This window comes from Arachis duranensis, chromosome 1 (assembly GCF_000817695.3).
Source record: "Arachis duranensis cultivar V14167 chromosome 1, aradu.V14167.gnm2.J7QH, whole genome shotgun sequence".
NCBI lineage: Eukaryota > Viridiplantae > Streptophyta > Magnoliopsida > Fabales > Fabaceae > Arachis > Arachis duranensis.
The window spans coordinates 9,059,890-9,081,093 of NC_029772.3; the positions used below are offsets into that span (position 1 = coordinate 9,059,890).

The window sequence follows — 21,204 nt, forward strand, 5'->3', positions numbered from 1 at the left end:
ATATATATATATCCAAAACCAAAATCTGCATAAACAAAATCTTGCCTCTCCATAAGCCTCTAAGAGGGTCAAAAGGAACAAGTCATGTGGAGAGAAAACTAAGTGTATATATATATACACGACTATACAATCAAAAAGTAACCCGATAACCACTTCGCTTCAAAAGTCCAGACACCTAACGAGATGCCTCTCGACCTGTATCTGAAAAATAACAACACAATATGGGGTGAGAACCAGAGGCTCTCAGTATGGTAAAGGTGCGACACATATAAGATATAAGGTCCTGGAAATGCCAGGGGCAATCCTAGAACGCCGACACTTAGATTATTAAGCTTAAAGTATTAAACAGAAACCATAAAAGGTGGTTTTCTAAGAGTATCTAAGCCTAACTTAATTTAATCTTAAATCTAGTCTTTACCGCCTTTCCACCATACCTCCATCTCCGATAACATACCATAGACAAATAAGCAGATAAAAGCAAACACAAGAAGGTTACAAGTACTGCAAGTAGTAAATATACATTTAACATAGCAAGTACACTTAGGCACATCCAGTTAATGCACAAACAAGTAATTCAAGTAATATGCACATGATGCATGCCTATCCTATGATGATAAGTTTCATCTGTCGGTTATCAAGCCAACCCGACAAGTCCGGTTTGCTAAACCTTTGGACTGTCCCCCGACGCGCATCCCATGAGTCTATGCATAGCTTTTTCTCATATATATATATATATATATTACACGTGGTGGCAAGCCACGGTACTTTACCCATAGAATCTCGTATCTCAGATCATTTGATTATTCAAGCCAAATATCATACATGATCATTCATTTGATTATTCAATCCAAGTATCATACATGATCATCCATAACATTTCATAATCAATTTACCACTTTTAATTGTTACTTCACCTCCAAGTTATCCCCATTTCCTAACTTCTTCTGATCATCAGGTTTAATACTATTATTTATTACTAAAGGAATGAAAATAGAGGTTTAGAAGTTTGAACTAGAGTTTAAAACTCAGAAAAATCATGTTTGCTGAAAAATGGGCCACGCGTACGCGTGAGCGAGTGTAAAAAAGCAGCTCGTGCGCGCGTCCCCTTGTCATGCGTACGCGTAGGTGAATATTTCATGTCACGCCTACGCGTGGACATGCATGCTGGCTCACTACGCATACGCATAGGACCACTTGCGTACGCATAGTCAAAAAGTCCATGCCACGCGTACGCGTGGGCCACACGTACGCATGGACGTATGTTTTTGCAAAAGAATCAGATCAACCAGAAAGCTGCATAATCATGAAGTGTTCACCTGCATAATGACATATTTCACACCAAAACTTTCGACGTGCATAACTTAGTCGTTTTAAATTGTTTTTCATCCGTTGTTCGAACGGCACAAAATTTGCGAAACAAATTTTCATTTAAAACAAGTTGAAATCAATTTGGGATTCCGAAAGCCAAGTTATAGCTCGTCGAAGTTCGGCCCAAAACCAAGTTTTGCAATTCTCCCCAAACCTCATTTTCATTCAAAAGTTCCATTCTATTCACTTCCAAACTTACCAATTCAACACAACATACCCTTCCTCATAACCATAACAATCACCACAATAATCATATTTCAAATCATCAACAAATTCATCAAATCACTACTAACCATCAAGCATCATCAACCATAAATTTACATCCTCAAATCTTTAATCAACAAACTATTCAATTCACTAATTAGTTAACAACCACCAAACCAAAATCAACTAGTTAACAAGATACTATATACACATACATTCCAATCGATCCTATAGTCATCTAGCCTAAGTTTTCACAGAACATTATAAGTAAGAGTGAACGTTTCCCTCAAGCTAATTGGATCATAAAACATCAAAAAGTAAAGGAATTCAACACCCCTACAATATTTTCGAAAATTGGGGGAAAAGAGTGGTTGAGAGTAATTAATGGCTTACCTATGAAATTGTTCTGGTATAAATGTAGAGCTTGACGCAGTGGACGCGTGGCCGCAAACAGTGCAGCGATCAGAGTTCAGATGGAGGAGTTACGATAATTTGAATTTACCGTAAGAGGGTTGGGAAAATTTTCGTTTCTCCTTTCCTCTGTAGCTTTCAGCGTTGCCTCAGCTGAAATGAGGAAGAAGAAAGCTTGGGTCCACTTAAGTGCTTGGCCGGTTGGACTTACGGGTTCGGTTTGGGTCCGGTTCAACTGGTCCAGCTCGTTCGGTCTAATCTTAGGCCGAATTCTTTGAAATTAGTGTCAAAATTCTCGTTCCGATGAACTCTATCTTAATTTAATATAATATTCACATTTCTAATTTTCTTTATTAAAAATTAATTTATTAGCTAATTATCTACTAAGTTAACGGGGTTTACACAGCGACGCTAGGGTGATTCTACGGATCGAAGATTGCAAATGAAGAATGAGAGGTTAACGTGATATTGGGAGTAACTGTACCGATTGTGATTTGGTTTAATTGCAAATTCTTATTTTTTAAATTTTAAAATCTGAAATCAAAATTAATTAATTAATAATTTAATTTATGATTTTAATTTTAATTTCTTTTTTTACTCCATTGTTCACGTTAGTTAGTATTCTTATTATTCCCTATACATTTCCTACAAATTTTATAAGGAGATTCGAGCGTGTGTGTTTTGATCAAACTGTTAGGGCATGATGTAATTGTGTGTGGATGTGTAATCGGGATTACAAATTTACAACTATTATAGGCATGCTGAAAGACGAAGAGTTATATATGTTTGTTATGAAATAGACAAATGAAATTTATTATAAATAATAGCATCCTCATAGATGAACAATGTTAATAGTAGTCTATCATAAATTATATTTATTATTATTATTATTTTATTATTAATCTATATAGACCAAAAAAAAGATGACACCAAAAAAATATCTAAAACTATAAACGAATTCTTACACAATCCACATGCAGGGGTTTAAAAAAAATTAGGTTTGCTTTGACTCCAATCAACGGTAATAAAAATTGTTAATATGACATTTACGATATCATAAAATAGTTCACAAGTCTCTTTTAAAAATTGCATTTCATTTCACTATCCTTTATTTTCCTTAACATCATCATTATCATCGTTGTTGTCATTGTCAATATTATTATTAATATCTTTATCTTTATCGTTGTCTCCGTATCCGTCATAAATTTTATTCTTATTATTATTGCCATCGTCGCTATTTTCGTCGTCATTCGAATTGTTGTCTCCATTAAAATCGCCACCTTGAGTACAATTGTCGTTTAAGGAAGCATCTCCGTCCACCTTCTTGGTTGCTAAAAAGGAAAGAGCAGTAACCACATCACTGATCCATGGCCTTGTTTCAGCTTCCTCTTGAAGACACATTGCTGCTATTGCTAGAGCTTGGTACAAACCCTTTATGGGGTATTTATTTTCTAGCAATGGATCTGCTATTTGTACAAATTTTCTTCTGTCTCTTAGAAGTGGTTGTGCCTGAAAATATATGAGCACAATCAATCACTCAATGTTAAAGCCTCAAAAAAATTTTTTTGTGAAGAGTATAATTAAATAGAAAGTCAAGATTCTCATTAAATTTATACAAAATGTATGCATTGTACATTATCTTTTTTTCTTTTACCTATCTCTTGTAACGGTAATGTTAGGGAACAATGATAAAAAAACAGTCAAAACTTTCTTATTTAACATTCATTAATTGTCATTGTTTTTGACTAATTTTTTTTATTATCAAACATTTTCGTTCTTATAGAAAAAACGTCAATTTTACTCTTGATTAAAAAAAATCTTCGTCGTAGCATATCCATATAAATATTGATAGCTAATAGAAAAAAGTTTCAAAACATACCCAAAGGACTAAGTTTGCTTCCTCTGTTTTTCGCGAATTATCAATCACTCTTCTTCCTGTGATCATTTCCAAGAACACAACTCCAAAACTATAAACATCTGATTTTATAGTCAATTGTCCTGTGGATGCATATTCGGGTGCGCAATAGCCATAGGTTCCCATGACCCTTGTGGATACTTGTGCCATTTCATCACCAAGTATACCAACTTTTGCGAGTCCAAAATCAGATAGCTTTGGATTGAAATTTTCGTCTAAAAGAATATTTGATGCTTTAAAATCACGGTATATTACCGGAGGATTTGCTATTTCGTGCAAGTATTCGAGTCCTTTCGCTGCACCTTCTGCAATTTTTATTCTAGTTTGCCAATCTAATGGTGTTCTATCTGGATCGATGTCTGAAAAGTAAAAATTATGTAATATAATACATATTTAAATAATAATTAATTTCTAATTTTAGTGTTAGCATCCTACTAAAATGGAATAATAATTGAAATTAATTTTTGATATGCAAGATTTATATTTACTTACCAAGTAAATGATCCTCTAAAGAACCATTAACCATGTATTCATACACCAAAATCCTTTGTTCACCTTCAGCACAATACCCTACCAAGTTGACAAGGTTAGGGTGTTTCAAAAGACTCAAAACCAAAACCTCAACAAAAAATTCCCTATTCCCTTGAAATCCATTCCTGTCAAGTTGCTTCACAGCAACAACCTACATTACAACACACAACACTTTAGAACGCGATAAATCGAACGATCGTTTACTAATAACTCTCAGATCAAAAAAATTGGTATTTCAAAAAAATCAGTATATTCGAACATAAACTATGTTCGAATACATTAATTTTCAGATATACCAATTATTATCAAATGAAAGGAGTAATACAATAATTTTTTTAAAGATAAGTTGAAGTAGTTACTTGATCTGTGCTTTTAAGGTATCCTTTGTAAACCCTACCAAAGCCTCCTTCACCAATCACATTGGAAGGGTGAAAGTTTTGAGTTGCAGCACATAGTTCTCTAAATGAAAAAGCTTTTGAGGTAATATTCCCTTTTCCAAGTCTTGCTATCTCCTCTATAAATTTTCTCTTGCCACTATCTACAACACAAAATTTGTTCAGATTTTCAGCAATTTTTTTCTATAAGTAATATATGTGGATTTGTGGTATTATCTAACATTTAATTTAATATAAAGCACAAGAAATGACACATTAATTTGCATGTGAAAAATAGGAGATACATTATTAAGAAACTAAAAAAATAATAAAAAATTTGTTGAATGATTAGAAAGATTAATTAAAATTTATTACCAGTTTTAAAAGACATGTTGGCAAATGCTGCAAGAGTTTTTCCTCCATGGTAATCCCCAATGCTCCTCCTCAATGACCTCTTAATCCTTGGGTCTGATGTATTACACCATGCAAAGCAACTCATTTTTTTTGTACCAAGAAAAAAAATTATTTTGATTAAAAAAAAATACCAACTTCCCAATAGAATTTCAAACTTGGAGGGCTTTTTCTTGGCAGAGGAAATTAACTTGATGGATTTTATTAATCCATAATATTTCTCCAAAAACATTCACTCTTTAAAATCCAGTGCTATGAAAATTAAACAATGTACACAACAAATTCATGAGTTCCCCAAAAAGTTTGTTATGTATGTCTTTGGAATCAAAACCTTGAACAAGAAAATAGCAAGTTGATTTGTCTGGATTTTGAGAGAATCTATGTAGTTCCAACTTGGGTTTTTCTCTTTTGCTTTGTCATTATTCTAAAGCCCTATTTGAAATTTTTTTAAGGAAAACAAAAAGACTTGGTCAAGTTTGCTAAAAGTGACTTAATTTTTGTTTAATTATGGTTCCATTACCTGTCACCTAAATGTATGATTTTCATAAATATATCTTATTAGACATATTCAGGCTAAAAATAAATAATGCTAATAACTGTGCTAACCAATTTTTTTAATATATATATTTTTGGGTTTGTATATCAAACTGGCATAAACTATTATCATAACTTGATTTTAATTAGAAGTTTCGTGTAAAACACGAACTATATTTCTGAATTTTTAGTCACGAATTTAAAATAGAGAAGAAGAGGTGGAGTTCTCCTTAAACCAAAGATCTTGCAATGCTTGGGAGTGAGATTTTTGAAAGGTGCGGTGGCATTTTTTTTAAAGACATTATATGTGGCATCAATTTTGGTGTTAATCATAAAAAAAAACACATGATATTATAAAGATTGAAGATGTTTTAAATATGAGTCATATCACCAACTTTTGTTTTAATAGGTTGTTGTATGTTGAAGATCTTATTTCAACAACGTCTGAGACTTATTTAAACGAACGAGTATTCGAGTAATCCAAATTGATTCATATCACTAAATTTTTCATACTCAGAAAACTATTACACTTGAATAATTAAATAAACTATCCTAACAAGTAACAAACTCCATAGAAATATGCATTTAAGTATTTTTTTAAATAAATAAATTATTTATTGATATGTGTTTTTTAAATCTGTATAATTTGTATTAAATTGTTTATAAAATTTAAAATTTGGAGTCGATATAATTCAGTTTGAAAGAACAAGAAGTTAAAATTATTAAACTTCAAAATATTTAAAATTTAGATAATCTATAATTTAAATGATAAAATTTTAAAATTTAAAATTTGGATGAGATATAAATCATACAATTTTAGTCACAATACTTTGACTCGAAATTAGATTAAAAAATTGATTCAAATTTAATTGATACAATATAAATAGTAATTTTTTAATATTAATTTAATTTTCTTTTTTTTCTAATAAATTAAGATTTGAATAATGATTATATTTCAATTTTGTTTGAAACTCCATTCCGATAGGCCCAGATAATTTCATTTGTAATCTTATCTGTTATATGAAACAATTATCTATAACAGAGTAACATAATAATTAGTAATTAGTAGTAGGTACTAAGTTGATCCATTGAACATTTTTTTAGGTATCATTCATTGACAGAAATCAAAATTCTCTAAAGTAAAAAAATTTAGTAAAGTGGTAAAGTGAGAAATTAATTATTCTTAAATTAAAATAGTGGTCCACCTATCTAGTAAAAATTACAAAATTAATGATAATTAATTCTTCATTTTATCACTTTATCAATTCCCTCACTAATTTAGAGGATTCTAATTCCACTGACACACATGCTAGTTGCTGCTCCATAAAAATTGGAACACATAAATCCACATGTGTTAAAGTTGTGTGTGTTGGCTAAATCCAAATCCAAATCTAACCTCAATCTCTGCTTGTGTTGGAGCAAGAAATAAAGAAAGAAAGAAAAGAAAGAAAGAGTAGTAGAGTAGTAGTGGCTAATATTATCTTTACCTTGTGAGTCACAAAATTCCATTCTCCTATCATCTGAATCTCTTTTGAGCCACTTGCTTCTCTCTTTCTTTTGTCCTAACCCCAAACACACACACACTACTCAGTCTTGTGGCTCTCTAAGGTTCACTCTCTTTCTCTCTCTCGTTCTAATTCTTGAATTCCCTTAGAAGCTTTTCAATAAGTAAAAGCATGCACCATCCCTCATTGGATACATAACAATACTCTTTTTTTCTTTTTCTTTTCTCTCTAACAAGTCTTGGATATTCCCATTCTTTTCCTTAGCTACAGCTCAGTAAGATTCTTCTCTGCTGCACACCCCCTTTTGCCTTAATTCTTAGTAATGTGAATTATTCTGATGGCTTCATTTTTCAAAATTAGTTCATGTATGAATTTTTGTTTTCCCTTTTTATGTAATGTAATTGTCCAAGTATGTGTTGATTAATCTGATTATAGCGTCGATTAGTCCATGTAACCAATTTTTTTAAGTCCAGCTTTCTAAGAACATGCTATGACCTCGAGGTCACAGGTTCAAATCTCGAAAAGATTCTCTCTGAGTTAGAATCTTGTGCACCAGACTGTCCTTTTATTGATATGACATGCTTTTGCAGATGGGAGACGTGGCGAAGGACCTCACGGCAGGGACGGTGGGAGGGGCGGCGCAGCTAATATGCGGCCACCCCTTCGACACCATAAAGGTGAAGCTGCAGAGCCAGCCTACACCAGTACCCGGTCAGTCTCCAAAGTATTCAGGTGCAATTGATGCTGTGAAGAAGACACTAGCAGCTGAAGGTCCAAGAGGCTTGTACAAAGGGATGGGGGCCCCACTTGCAACCGTTGCAGCCTTCAATGCGGTGCTGTTTACGGTTAGAGGACAGATGGAAGCATTGGTCAGGACCCAACCTGGTGCTCCCCTCTCAGTTAGCCAGCAGTTTGTTTGCGGCGCCGGCGCCGGCGTTGCTGTTTCCTTCCTTGCTTGCCCCACTGAACTTGTCAAATGCAGGTTCTTCAATCTCATTTTCTCAGTTTGTAGCACTTGATTTTTATACGTTATAAAAGTATAACTTTGGATTAAAATGTGGCTAAATAAATAAGTCGTATTTTTTAAACAAAGATTATCATAAAAAAATATTTTTAACATTTTTATTAAATTAATTATCTAAAATATATATTAAAATATAAAATACACATAAAAAATAAATTAAACAACATATATATTTATATAAAAATAGATATGATATTTCAGCGGCAAATGAACATTACTTCAAGTGTGTGTTATTTGATTCATGTATCCGATCCTACTTAAACTAATATTGTAAAATATATGTTCATCTGATAAGGCTGCAAGCACAAAGCGCACTTGCTGGGACCGGAACAGCGGCGGTGGCTGCCGTGAAGTACGGAGGACCAATGGACGTGGCGAGGCAAGTTCTAAGATCAGAAGGCGGCATGAGAGGCCTTTTCAAAGGCTTGATTCCGACCATGGGCCGCGAGATACCGGGAAACGCCATAATGTTTGGTGTCTACGAAGCAATCAAGCAAATGCTTGCAGGGGGCCCTGACACTTCCGGACTAGGCAGAGGATCTCTGATTCTAGCCGGCGGCGTGGCTGGAGCCTCCTTTTGGTTCATGGTGTATCCAACCGACGTTGTTAAGAGTGTGATCCAAGTTGATGATTACAAGAACCCAAAGTTTTCTGGCTCCTTTGATGCTTTTAGAAAGATTCAAGCTTCGGAGGGTTTAAAAGGCCTTTATAAGGGTTTCGGGCCGGCCATGGCGCGAAGCGTTCCGGCCAACGCCGCCTGCTTCTTGGCATATGAGATGACAAGATCAGCTCTTGGATGATATTCAATTCTCATGTTTCTTGTTCTTCAAGTTATTAGCCAAACACAAGTTCATGTTCTCTTATTTGCTTTAACAAATTAAAGGAATCATTATTCTTTTAGAAGTAGTGACAAATATTTTTTTTAGAATAATTTGATCTATTTGCATTCTATTATGCATTACGAATAAATCTATTTAAAAAAAATGAACAGTCTTATGATTCATGGAGTTCATGTCTCATCAATGTTAATTAAATAGATAGTATGTCACCATAAAAGGCAATTGTAACTAGGTGACGTCTATGGTAAGTATCTATGGTATATTTTGAAATTGGTTTCAAACTTTGCTTTGCTAGTAGAGGAATATCAAACAAACGGATGAAAACTACTAATTAACTTAATGTCTCTCCTAACCAACTTGGGTTAGTCGAGTGGTTAACTTACTCCTCCGCTTAAGTAAGTGTCGGAAATTTGAATCCCTCGTTATGCATAAAACAATTCATTGATCAGCAACAGACCCTTAAATAAAGTTTCAATCCGCGACGGATTAATTTTTAACCTGTTAGATTGAGAGATACCGTGGACAAAAAAAAAATTGGATTACAGAAAAGTTTCTAACATCATTGTTACATTTTAACTATAAAAAAATGCTATTAAAATGGTTTGATTTTCACATGTCTCTTTACAAATTAATTTAAAACTTATTGTTTGTGAAATACCGTGAAAAACAGTAACATGAGAATTTTTTTTCCTTATGAATCAGTATCTTCTAAAAAAACAAGTTGATAATAAAGTAATAAAATAACAAATTAATTATTTTTAAATTAAGATAATAAAACATACTTTTTATAAATATTGTAAAATTCATGATAATTAACTTCTCATTTTATTATTTTACTAACTTTTTTACCTTAAAATATTTAATTTTTTATATATAAATAATTGATTATTTCCAAAAAAAATTACAATGAAAGATGAATTAATGTTTTTTATAATTGAATCCAATTTTACTTATAATTAATATAAGAAAATTTTGTACTAACACGGATTTTTTAGGTTTTTCAATTCAAATTTTAAAAAATTATTTTCGTTTTTTTAAACTTCATAATTAAAGAAAAGGATAAGTATTGTTTTGGTCCTAATGTTGAGGGTCATAATCGAAACTGTCCCTAACGTAATTTTTTATTTAGAATCATCTTTAATGTTTTTTTTATTTAAATCGTCATTTTCGATAAAATTTTTAATTTTATTACTAAAATACCCCTATTTTAATAAAAAAATTATAAAATAAAAACAGAAAAGAACGCATTGTTCTTCTGCCTTTTCTTCTGCTTCTACTTGAACTTCTACTTCTACTTGAGCTTCTGCTTCTGCTTCTGTGATTGAGGGTTGGCCGCCGCCGTCGTGTCGTCATTGGGAGGGGGATCCCACAGGCGCTGCTTCTTCTTCTGTGTTTGTCTCTACTTCTTCTTCTGCCTCTTCTTCTTCTACTTTTGCTTGAGCCTCTGCTTCTTCTTCTGTGACTGCCTCTGCTTTTGCTTCTGATTTTGATTTGTTATTTTTTTATTTTATTGTTGTTGTGTGTTGATTTGGTTGTTGAGTTGAATTTCTGATTCCTTAATTTATTGAAATGATGTTTTTCTTGGTGGTGGAAGTAAAGGTGGTGGTGGTGGTAGTGAAAGTAAAGGTGCTGATGGTAGTGGATGGCATTTTTGTCCAAAAAAATTAAAATGATGATTTAAATACGAAAAAAAATCATTAAAGATAATTCTAAATCAAAAATTACGTTAGGGACGATTTTAATTTTGATCATCAATGTTAGGATCAAAACAATACTTATCCCTTAAAAAAATCTATCAATCTAATTCTAAAATGAATAAACCCCCTTTTTTATTTTTTTTTTCCCTCTACATTGGCCTTTCCACCTTAATTTTTAATTCATTTCTAAAAATCAGATTTATTCTTTGTCCAATCTATATTTTGTCCACTCATCCTTTAGCCAGCCCATGTCATAGCCATTTTTTTTGAAATCAAAATTCCTTCACTGTTCCTGCAGTAAACCTCACAAACTTATGGCGCTCAACACTAAGAGACCCTTTTGACGCATAAATTTGGATCATCTAAATTTTGAATTTTTATTTTAGAGTATAAAGTGTAATCTTTCACTCTTGAATGATTTCTCTCTCATATTTTTTCTTAATCCCACCAATGAAATAAATTGTGAGAAATCACACTTTATCCTCTAAAATCAATTTCAAAATTTAGAGAATCTAAATCCTTAATGCATACTTGATGCGTTCATAGATAAGGCTCACCACCTCTCACATGTCAACATGTCATTGGCCAATCAAACATCAGCTACCCTTAACTACTTAAAATCGTGTCACCAGAAAACCACCTTATAACTATGTATAAAAAATGGTGTTCTTAATTGTGAGAGAGGTATTGTATGTCCTAAAAAGTGTAATTGAAACTAAAGATTAACTCTCTTCATTTATAGCCAGACAGAGACTGTACTTCAAAAATTTAATCAGAACCAATTGAATATGTTCTCTTTAATATTAAAGAACAAAATTTGAGTGAGAACCTTTATGAATAATTTTGATTGTAATAATATGTACATGCTTGTTAAGAAACTTCGATCAAGAACAAATTAGAACTCATTAAAGATGATACATGATGAAAGAGAGTTTAGAGTAATATAATAGTTGAGTTGTTTCTATATGACTTTAAAATTATTGTTCAAATAAGTGAAAATAATCACTCATCTAATTGTTAGATTAGATTTAATATATTACACGAGTACAACCTTTCTTCGAATTTTATATTAACGCAAAATGCTTGTGCATTGGGAATATGACTTATCTTTAAAGATGTTACTTGTGATCTATCATGAGTACTGTATATGTAAAAGTAAAATTGGTCTTCTACTTTCTTTTTTTTTTTTAGTAAAGTGACAATTGGGCCGTTAAAGATTTCGATCTTGGATTAATTAATTTTTAAATAAAAAAATATCAATTTAATTTTTTAAGATAGTAAACGATAGATATATTATGTCTTTTTATCAATTCATGATCTAAAATTTAAGGATGATGCTTATATATACCTTTAACTACTGCGATGTGTCTATTTACATAAGATCATCATGTAAAAAACAAATTTTAAAGTGAAATTATGTCTATTTTGGTAGAATTTGTGAAAAAATAAAAAGCAGTGGATAAAGGTTATATGAAAATCTAAAATATAATAAATGTTTCATTATCTAAAATTACATTGTTTCCATATTCATATGGCAGCAATGGGATGCACACCACTGTAAATTATCAGATATATGAGCAATTCAATTTCGTTTCGTTTCATACTATTTATTGATGGAATGACATATATGTTCACTATTTACTATCACTAACAATTTAACAAATACTTTTCTTTCTTCAAGAGCTAATTAGTCCAAAATCGAAATATTTGAGGATGTAATTGACATTTTACCTTTTTATTTCTTTAGGAGAAAAAAAGTTCTGTCATATTCATTTACAAAACCAATCTATGATGGAAAGTCGGTTGCGGTTTCTAGTGGGGGTCCAATAATTTCTCATTTGATGTTTGTCGATGATTTGCTTCTTTTCTGTAAAGCTGAAAAACAACAAGTTCAAAATGTAATGGTAGCTTTGAAAATTTTATGCAAAGCCTCTGGGAGAAATCTAAAGCACTATGCTCCAGGAATGTTTTGGCGACATGAAAAGAGATTTTCACTAGAGTGTCCTCCATTAGATTCGTCCAGAACTTGGGCAAGTATTTAGGGGTGAACCTTAATCACTCTCGGGTGACACACACACAACTTTTAACGATGTTCTGGACAAGATTCGAGGAAGGCTAGCCAGCTAGAAAGGGAGATTGCTTAATAAGGTGGGCAGACCCTGTTTGCTCAATTCGATAGTGACTGCGATTTCTACTCACCGCATGCAAGTATTTCTTCCCTAAAGGGATAATTAATAAGATAGAATTCATGATGCAAAACTTTCTATGGAAAGGTCAAGCTGATGGTAGAAGCCTGAATCTAATTAATTGGAAGGTGTAGGTCACCCCTAGGAAGTTTGGGGGTCTGGGGATCAGAGATCTTTTTTGTGCTAATATTGCTCTTCTTGGAACGCTAGTTTAGCAACTTTTTTACCATCTTGACAAGCTATGGGTTCAACTATTGACGAAAAAATACCATTCTTCTAAGGATGATTGTTTCAGTCGGTTTCGAGGAAGGGGATCTTATGTTTGGAAGAGTATATATCGAGTTTCGGATATCTTGAAGGAAGGTTTTATTTCTTGCATTGGGGATTTAATTGGAACAAAACTTTTGGTTTTCTAAATGGAGAAGAGAGGGGCGACTGTGTCATGAGATGGATTATGTTCACATTTCTGATTCGGATCTCAGGATCTTGGACCTTTGGTCATCTGGATAGTGAAACCTTGAGAATATTTATTCTCCTCTGAATCAGTCTCTGCAGAGCAACATTAACTCTTACAACCCGGATGTTCAAGTTGGTTCAGAGGTCGGTTGGTGATGGACTGGTGCGGCTTCAAAGGTTTATGATGCTCATAGTGGTTATTTGTGGCTCAATAAGAAGATATTTAGTTGGGAGGATAGGGGTAATGGCTTTGACTTTGGCGTCAACATGTTCCAGAAAAGTACAGATTTTTGGCCTGGCTATGTCTTTGGGAGGCTCTTCCTACTGCTACATTTCATTTTAGGAGGGGCATTTCGCACACAGATAGCTGTCCACGATGTTTCTCAGGTCAAGAGTTGGTTTTACATTGCATTTGGGATTGTCCAAAAGCCCAGCTAGTTTGGCAAGCTTTAGAGATTTTCGGTCAACCAGTGGATTTGATGAGTTGGTTCTTACATAATAGCAAACAACCCTTTTAGATTCTTTTCTGGTCTCTGGTGGATTTGGCATTCGAGGAATAACGAGATCTTTCATCCTTACGATCATTGGACCACAGACAAGGCGACTGGTATGACTTTGTCTTTGGAAAACGAGCTCCAGAATATTTTTGAGTTGCAACGACTGTCTATCCTCTCTACCATTAGTGACTCTTTGGATTCCCATCTCAGTGGGTACCTTTAAGATTAATTGTGATGCTAGCTATCCTAGCAATGGTGCTCAGGTTGATTTTGCTTGTGTTAGCAGAGATTAGAAGAAAAGGTGGCAACGAGACTATTTGGGAACAATTGAGAGTCGTAGCATTTTGCAAGGAGAGTTGTTTGCTATTTGAGAGGCTTTCTTTTAGCATGGGACTCGGGGGCAAAGAGACATTATATGTGAGACAGATTGTTTGGAGGCCTTTACTATTGTCAATAATTTAAAAGATTACTCTGGTTTTATTGATCATTTGGTGTTAAAAATTAGAGATATCATATCTTGAAAATGGCATGCTGATCTCCGGTTGATCTTGAGAGATACAAACACAGTAGCAGACATCATGGCAAAGACTGGAATGAAAACCCTTTCTCCTCAAGTAGAGCTTTTGTCGTCTTAGAATGAGTTTGAGAGTAGTATTCAGCTGCCTTTCTTAAGCAGTTTTTTTTACTTTTTTTTATTATTTTCTTTCAAATTACAAAAAAAAATTTCTATGATGAAATGTTTAGAAGTTATTGTAGTTAAAACTAATTGTGTTCTTTAAACTTTATAAATATTTTTATCTTCAATAAAAACACTTCAACACTAGACACCATCTCATACAACACACAATTCTACAAAGTTTTGTCTCCAGTTTCTTTTATTTATATCTCAAGCTCTTAGAATTTTTTTTTTTAGACATACACACACCCTCACACACACATTTTCACTCACACACACTAAATTCAACTATAGCTGAAAATCGATCCTGAACGTGGCTTATTATGAGGCAATTAAATTTGCCACTCACACACTGCCTCAAGCTCTTAAGGGTTTAAGACACTTTTTGTTGTCACGCATGACATGGACACATTATTTTCCCACAAGTATATTTTGACCACTATACCCAATAATTTTTAGTATAGGTCTCAATTTCAAAGTTTTCATAACAAAACTATACGGTAGCAATTATTTTGAGATACTGAAATAAAATTTGGAAGACTAAAATTCGGTATATGTTTGTTGATTCATATATTGATTCTAAAATTTTAGTATCTATTTTTAAAATTTCAGTATTTTTAGTACTTTCAAAAAGTTAGAATATAGGAGATTGAAATTTTTAGAGACGAAAACTAAGATTTTAATAATATTTTATATCTAAAATATCTCTATTTCAATTAATTAATTCTAATTTTATTTTTTGTACAAATTAAATTAGAACTTCATTTTTATTTTAATTTATGTCTCTCACTCTACACTAAACACAATACTAAAACTTTTTTCATTCTCTGTCTTTTAGTCTCAATCTCTCAATTTTTATCTCTCTTTCAAACGCTAACTACATAATTACATCTTAAAAAAATTTCACCTAAAAGAATTTATTCTCCAATAAGAAAGTTAATAATAATTTATTTCACCATCAATAACTTTTTTAATACAGAACTTGTCCTTGATTCCTATCTATCACACTTTCTCCCATGGTTATTATGGAATTAGATGCTGAAAAGTGAAAACTTACCCCTTTAAAATTTATGCTAGAATAATTTTAGTTACCTATATCTATGAAACAAAATTCAATATCATTATTCATGCATTTACCTACCAAAGTATATATAAATATGACATTAGGGCTTCAACAAACGTTAGAAAAAACTTAATTAATGACATCAATAATGGACTTTGATGAAAATTATGAAAATTTCTGAGAATCAATCCAATAGTTGTTCAAGATAACCACTAATGATGAAACTTTGAAAGTTAAGGATATTTCATCAAATCCAATTTGACCTTTATTGGAGGGACCTCGCCATCATATTATACATAGCGTGTGTATTTTTCAACCTTGATATCATAGATTTTGCATTTTTTTAAATTAATGGTACGTTTTATTTGTATTTGTATTTGTATTTTTTATTTTTAATATTTTTAAATTTTATAAAAAAACAAGAAGTGAAAATAAAAAATAAATTTTTGTTGTTTTTGCTATTTTTTCTTTTTTCTTCATAAAATATAATTAAAACAAAAATATTAAAAATAAAAACAACAAATATAAATGCAAATCAAATTCATATTTTATACAAGGTGATGATGCCTGATAAAATAAATAAAATTATTGTATTATTTTATAACGAATTTTAATATTACATCTGTTATAGTCATTTTAGATTTTGAAAGTAATTTACTTTCTACAGATATTATATTTTTGCGATTTCTAAACCACAAACATGTGTCCTACTCCATAATAATAATATTATTAATAATCTCTCTCTCTTACCATTATTTGAATGATTTGAGATTGGTTTTATATAAAATAAATCACACTCATATTATTTTAGTAGGATGTTATATATTAGTTTTGAAATAGACAAAGTGATCAAATTATTTATCAACAACTCATGTTGCATTGTTTTGGTTTTCGGTGATGAGGAATAATATAATCAAATTAAATTATGATAATACTTTTTTTTAACGGTATTTTTTGAGAATTTTATTTAAGGGTTTATTATTTGTTATTGATCAATAAATTATTATATACACTAAATAATATTTAAATTTTTGATATTTAATTACTTAAAAGAAAAATATAGGTAAATAATAATATTATTTAAACAATAAAATTAAAAAATAAATTAATTCTAAATTTAATTAGTGATATAATTAATTAATATTTAATAATAATTAAATTTAGAATCCTTTATTTATATTATTTAATAAAATTATTAATTATTTAATATAACCAATCCAAATTGATTAGCCAGATCAGACAACCTACTTCATTTACATCTATTGTATATGACATCCAATTGAGCAATCAATGTGATTGCAATTATTATATATTGTGGGATCCATATTAAATATTAGCGGTGAAGAACGCCCCAAACGCTATGATGAGAGGTGCATGGAATTGGAAATGTGTAATCAAGATTATTATTCCAATATAGGTAAGTTATAAGCTAAATTAGGTATTATTTTTATTAATTAGGTTAAATGATTAATGAACACAATCAGAATGTTTTTATGCTTTGTAAACACGCACAGATTCAAAATGGAGTGTATGTGACAAAAACCAACCAACTAACATGCTTTTTAGAAATATTATTTTCAATATATATATGTAGTCTATGGTGGCCACAAGTTTTGGTGTCTATAGTGGTTATGAACTTTATAAAATGATATTTTTAACCAAATAAAATAAAAAATTGAAGCATGTTTCAGTTCTATTAATAAATAATGACATGTTTATGAGTGTAAATAAAAGAAAAAATTAGACCATTTATCATATTTCTTGACAAAAAAATAATTTATCGTTTTTCTCATCGTCGGAAATAAAGTCGCTACCAATGCACAAAATTTAAAAAATGATAGTATCTAAAAATACTTACATTGCATTAATATTTTTATTATCTACTTATACTTTTCTTTTTTGTAATTAATAATTTTAAATTTCACTTTACTAATATTAAAATTTAATTAATAACAGTAACTTTATACTTCAAAATTTTTATTGCAGAATAAAATGATTATTTTAATTAAAAATAAAAGATATAAATAATTATTTATTAACGTGAGAAACAATGTAAGTATTTTTAGATACTATCATTTTTTAAATTTTGGGCATTGGTAGCGATTTCATTTCCGACGACGAGAGAAAATAATAGATCATTTTTTTTGTCAAAAAATATGATAAATGGTCTAATTTTTCTCTTTTATTTACACTCATAAACATGTCATTATTTATTAATAAAACTAAAACGTGCTTCAATTTTTCAATTTATTTGGTTAAAAATATTATTTTGTGAAGTTCATAGCCACCATAGACACCAAAATTTGTGGCCACCATAAACTACACCATATATTACAATCTCTTCCAATCTAGTAATGCTCGCAAAACAAGGACTAAAAAACATTTTGGTATAGAAAAATGTTTAATTTTGGAAAAAAAAAAAGTTAATGTCTTAATTTATTTATTCTAAAAATGTAAGTTAATAAATGAGATACAATTTTGTGTATGTATTTTTTTTTCTTATATTGAAACTTTTTTTTTAAGAATCAACATATGTAAATATCTATGGTGACAAAGGTACAGTGTTTATGAATCGGATCGTATTTGTAGATTTACGGTAAATATCTATATCTAATCTAAAAATTGCGGATACAATCTGATTACAGAATGATCGAATTGGATGGAATCTGAGCTGCACTCTTTACGGATCGGATCGCGAATATCTGCTTTACATTCGCATATTTGATCGGCGGATTCGTCCAATAATAATTAAAATAAATAAATATATATGTTTGGTATTATATTTACTTGTTTGTATGTTTTAGTTAGTAATTATTATTCATATATTGTATTATTTTATTTTTTATTTAGAAAAAGTTTGATTAAAAATATTTTAGAAATAAATAAATTTAAAAGTGTGAAAGAAATATTTTTATTAATTTTTTACATAGAAATATGATTAAAAAGAGAAGGTTCAATTATACGGATATCATATCCGATCCAATCCGATGAAAATAATGCAAATCGGATCGAATTTTTGGCCATATCCAATCTGATCCGATCCGCATACACTCTTAGACAAATGTATCCTAGCTAAACACTGTATTTTAAATAAACCATTAAAATAATATAAATTGATAAATATTTATAATGCCTTTAGTTTGTGTTTTTATTTTTATTTTTATTTTTATTATTTATTATTTATTATTTTTATTTTTCTTTTCATAAAATTTAAAAAACAAAAAATATTAAAAATAAAAATACAAATTAAACGCACTCNNNNTTTTTTTTTCAAAAAATATTTTTGTTTTTCTTTTATATAAAAAGCAAAACCTAAAGAAATGACAAAGTCGCATTCCATTTTCCATTGGAACATTATATTTTGCAAGTATCCCAGAGGCCCCACTCTTCTAAAATAAAACACCAACCAACAAAATTAATTTCTCTTTTTCTTTTTATCTTTTAGTCTTCTAGACAAAATCACCATTTAGTCCTCCGAAATGTATGGTCTTGATAATTCAATTTTTTATTCTTGAATGCATATATTATCCTTTAAATATAAACAACACTTGATAAAATTTCTCAATATCCCTTCAATTGTTTAGCTTTCGAAATATTTTTATATTATATCATATATTATTTATTTCTAAAGAACTGCAAACATATTTTTCTTAAAACTAAATTATTAATATTATAATCTTTAAAAACTAAATCAGCTTTCTTTTGAATATTTTTTTTAGTGTAGTGTTCTAGTAATATTGATTAACATAATCAATATATTATAATACTACTACCAAAAGAATAAAATAAGACTATCTTAAATAATAAATATATATTAAAAATAATTTAAATAACGGACAAAATATATTTTTTATTTGTGAAGTTTGTTAAAAATTAAAAAAATACTTTTATTTTTTATTTATTTTAATTTTATCTTAAAAATTTTAATTTGTATCAAATATATCTCTGACGATTAATTTTTGAAAAACTTAGGATTAATTTAATAATAATTTTATAAGAACAATTAACGCAAACAAATCCGACATATAGTGGGAAGATTCAATAAAAAATTTGAAATGGCATATAATGAGAGTTCACTTTCATAGTAATAAAAATCAACGAAATCAGCAAGATGAGGAGCTACTAAATCTAGTAGCAATGTTGGAAGGTGATTATGTGATAATGGGAGACTTTAATACTATAACGGCATATCATGAAAAGGAAGGGGGCAGGTCAAAATCAGCCTCATCGATTGAAGGTTTCAATAATTTTCTCAACATGGATGGTACGGTGGATTTAGGATTTGAAGGGTGTAGATTCACATGGAGTAATAGGCAATATGGAGGAAACCTTGTCCGAGAGTGGCTCAATCGGTGTTTGGCTACACCAAATTGGTGCGAGGCCTACCCTAGATCTGCTGTGGTACACCTAAATGATCAAGGTTCAAATCATAGGCCTATTCTATTGATCACGGAGGAGGAGCAGAAGACGATCAAAAGACGATTTAGATTTCAGGAGAAATGGTGTAAGGAAGAAGAGGTTGGACGGATAGTTAGAGAAAGATGGAAAGAAGCAGTGCAAGGGTCTCTAATGTTTCAGTTATTCAGCAAACTCAAGAGATGTCGTCATCACTTGGTTGAATGGCAACGGAGCAAGGGCGGCAACTCGCTGCAACAAATTAATTATCTAAAACAACGAATTGATGAAGAGAAAGGGAAAGGCAATCAGGCGGACAAGCATCAGATTATAGTTTTAGAAGAGGAATTGGCAGAAACATACTTAAAAGAAGAAAGGTTCTGGTGGGAAAAAACAAGGGTTCAATGGCTCAATTATGGAGATCAAAATACACAATTTTTTTTCATTCAAAAGCGCATATCAGAAATCGATATAATAGAATTCAGTAGCTAGAGGGTGAAAATGGAACAATGCATTCAGACCCAGAAGGCATTGGACAGGTAGCTCAATATTATTTTGAGGCTCTTTTCAATTTGCAAGGTGTACATGATCCTACAACAGCTATTTCCACTATGAGAAGAAAAGTAATAAGACAGAATAACTGGTTGCTTACAAGACCAGTAACTGAAATTGAAATCAAGAAAGTAGTATTCTCAATAAATCCATTTTCAACTCTAAGGGAAGACAGATTTACAGCAAAAAATTTTTAATTTTTCTGGTGTGTTGTTAGAGAAGGATAGTTAAAGCAGTGCAAAGTTTTTTCTCAGGTAGAAGAATGCTCAAATCCTTCAATCATACTCATATATGTCTAATTCCAAAAATCCCAAATGCTACGACAATGACCCAACTACGACTGATTAGCCTAAGTTTGGTCTTTTACAAAAGGGATAAGTATGATTTTGGTCCTTAACGTATAGGCCAAAAATTTATTTCATCCCCAGATTTTTTTTCGCTACAAAATGGTCCCTAAGGTTTCAGTTTGTTTTAAAATCGTCATTTTTACCAATTTTATTTTTTTATTACCAAATTACCCCTCATTAAAAAAATATAAAATAAATAAAAAAGGAAAGAAAGGGTAC

The 21,204-nt window shown here is 30.8% G+C and overlaps 3 protein-coding genes across 4 annotated transcripts; 2 read left to right on the plus strand and 1 right to left on the minus strand.

The window, feature by feature from the left end:
* Window positions 1–3,084: 3,084 nt before the first annotated feature.
* On the minus strand, window positions 3,085–5,302 carry LOC127747487 (probable serine/threonine-protein kinase PBL23). Its single transcript, XM_052261446.1, has 5 exons — window positions 5,179–5,302; window positions 4,789–4,967; window positions 4,391–4,580; window positions 3,863–4,257; window positions 3,085–3,492 (listed from the first exon to the last, which is right to left on the minus strand). The coding sequence occupies exons 1-5, from the start codon at window positions 5,300–5,302 to the stop codon at window positions 3,085–3,087; spliced, it is 1,296 nt and encodes a 431-aa protein (XP_052117406.1).
* Window positions 5,303–7,209: 1,907 nt separating this feature from the next.
* On the plus strand, window positions 7,210–9,180 carry LOC107477442 (mitochondrial carnitine/acylcarnitine carrier-like protein). Of its 2 annotated transcripts, none has more exons than XM_016097472.3 (3): window positions 7,210–7,356; window positions 7,844–8,235; window positions 8,573–9,180. In XM_016097472.3, exons 2-3 carry the CDS (start codon window positions 7,844–7,846, stop codon window positions 9,075–9,077), a joined length of 897 nt encoding a protein of 298 aa, XP_015952958.1. In that variant the 5' UTR covers window positions 7,210–7,356; the 3' UTR covers window positions 9,078–9,180. The 2 variants fall into 2 exon arrangements, with proteins under 2 accessions (XP_015952958.1, XP_015952949.1); XM_016097463.3 differs by lacking the exon at window positions 7,210–7,356 and adding an exon at window positions 7,363–7,527.
* Window positions 9,181–19,828: 10,648 nt separating this feature from the next.
* On the plus strand, window positions 19,829–20,578 carry LOC127747488 (uncharacterized). The gene has a single exon (XM_052261449.1). It carries the CDS (start codon window positions 19,829–19,831, stop codon window positions 20,576–20,578), a length of 750 nt encoding a protein of 249 aa, XP_052117409.1.
* The last annotated feature ends 626 nt before the right edge of the window (window positions 20,579–21,204 follow it).

Coding starts and splice junctions, on each gene's coding strand:
- LOC107477442 (XM_016097472.3), top strand. CDS start 7,844: ATGGGAGACGTGGCGAAGGACCTCACGGCAGGGACGGTGGGAGGGGCG. Junction 8,236..8,572: donor ACTGAACTTGTCAAATGCAG/GTTCTTCAATCT, acceptor TCATCTGATAAG/GCTGCAAGCACAAAGCGCAC.
- LOC127747487 (XM_052261446.1), bottom strand. CDS start 5,302: ATGAGTTGCTTTGCATGGTGTAATACATCAGACCCAAGGATTAAGAGG. Junction 4,581..4,788: donor ACCTTAAAAGCACAGATCAA/GTAACTACTTCA, acceptor GTTGTAATGTAG/GTTGTTGCTGTGAAGCAACT. Junction 3,493..3,862: donor AAGCAAACTTAGTCCTTTGG/GTATGTTTTGAA, acceptor ATATATTTTCAG/GCACAACCACTTCTAAGAGA.
- LOC127747488 (XM_052261449.1), top strand. CDS start 19,829: ATGTTGGAAGGTGATTATGTGATAATGGGAGACTTTAATACTATAACG.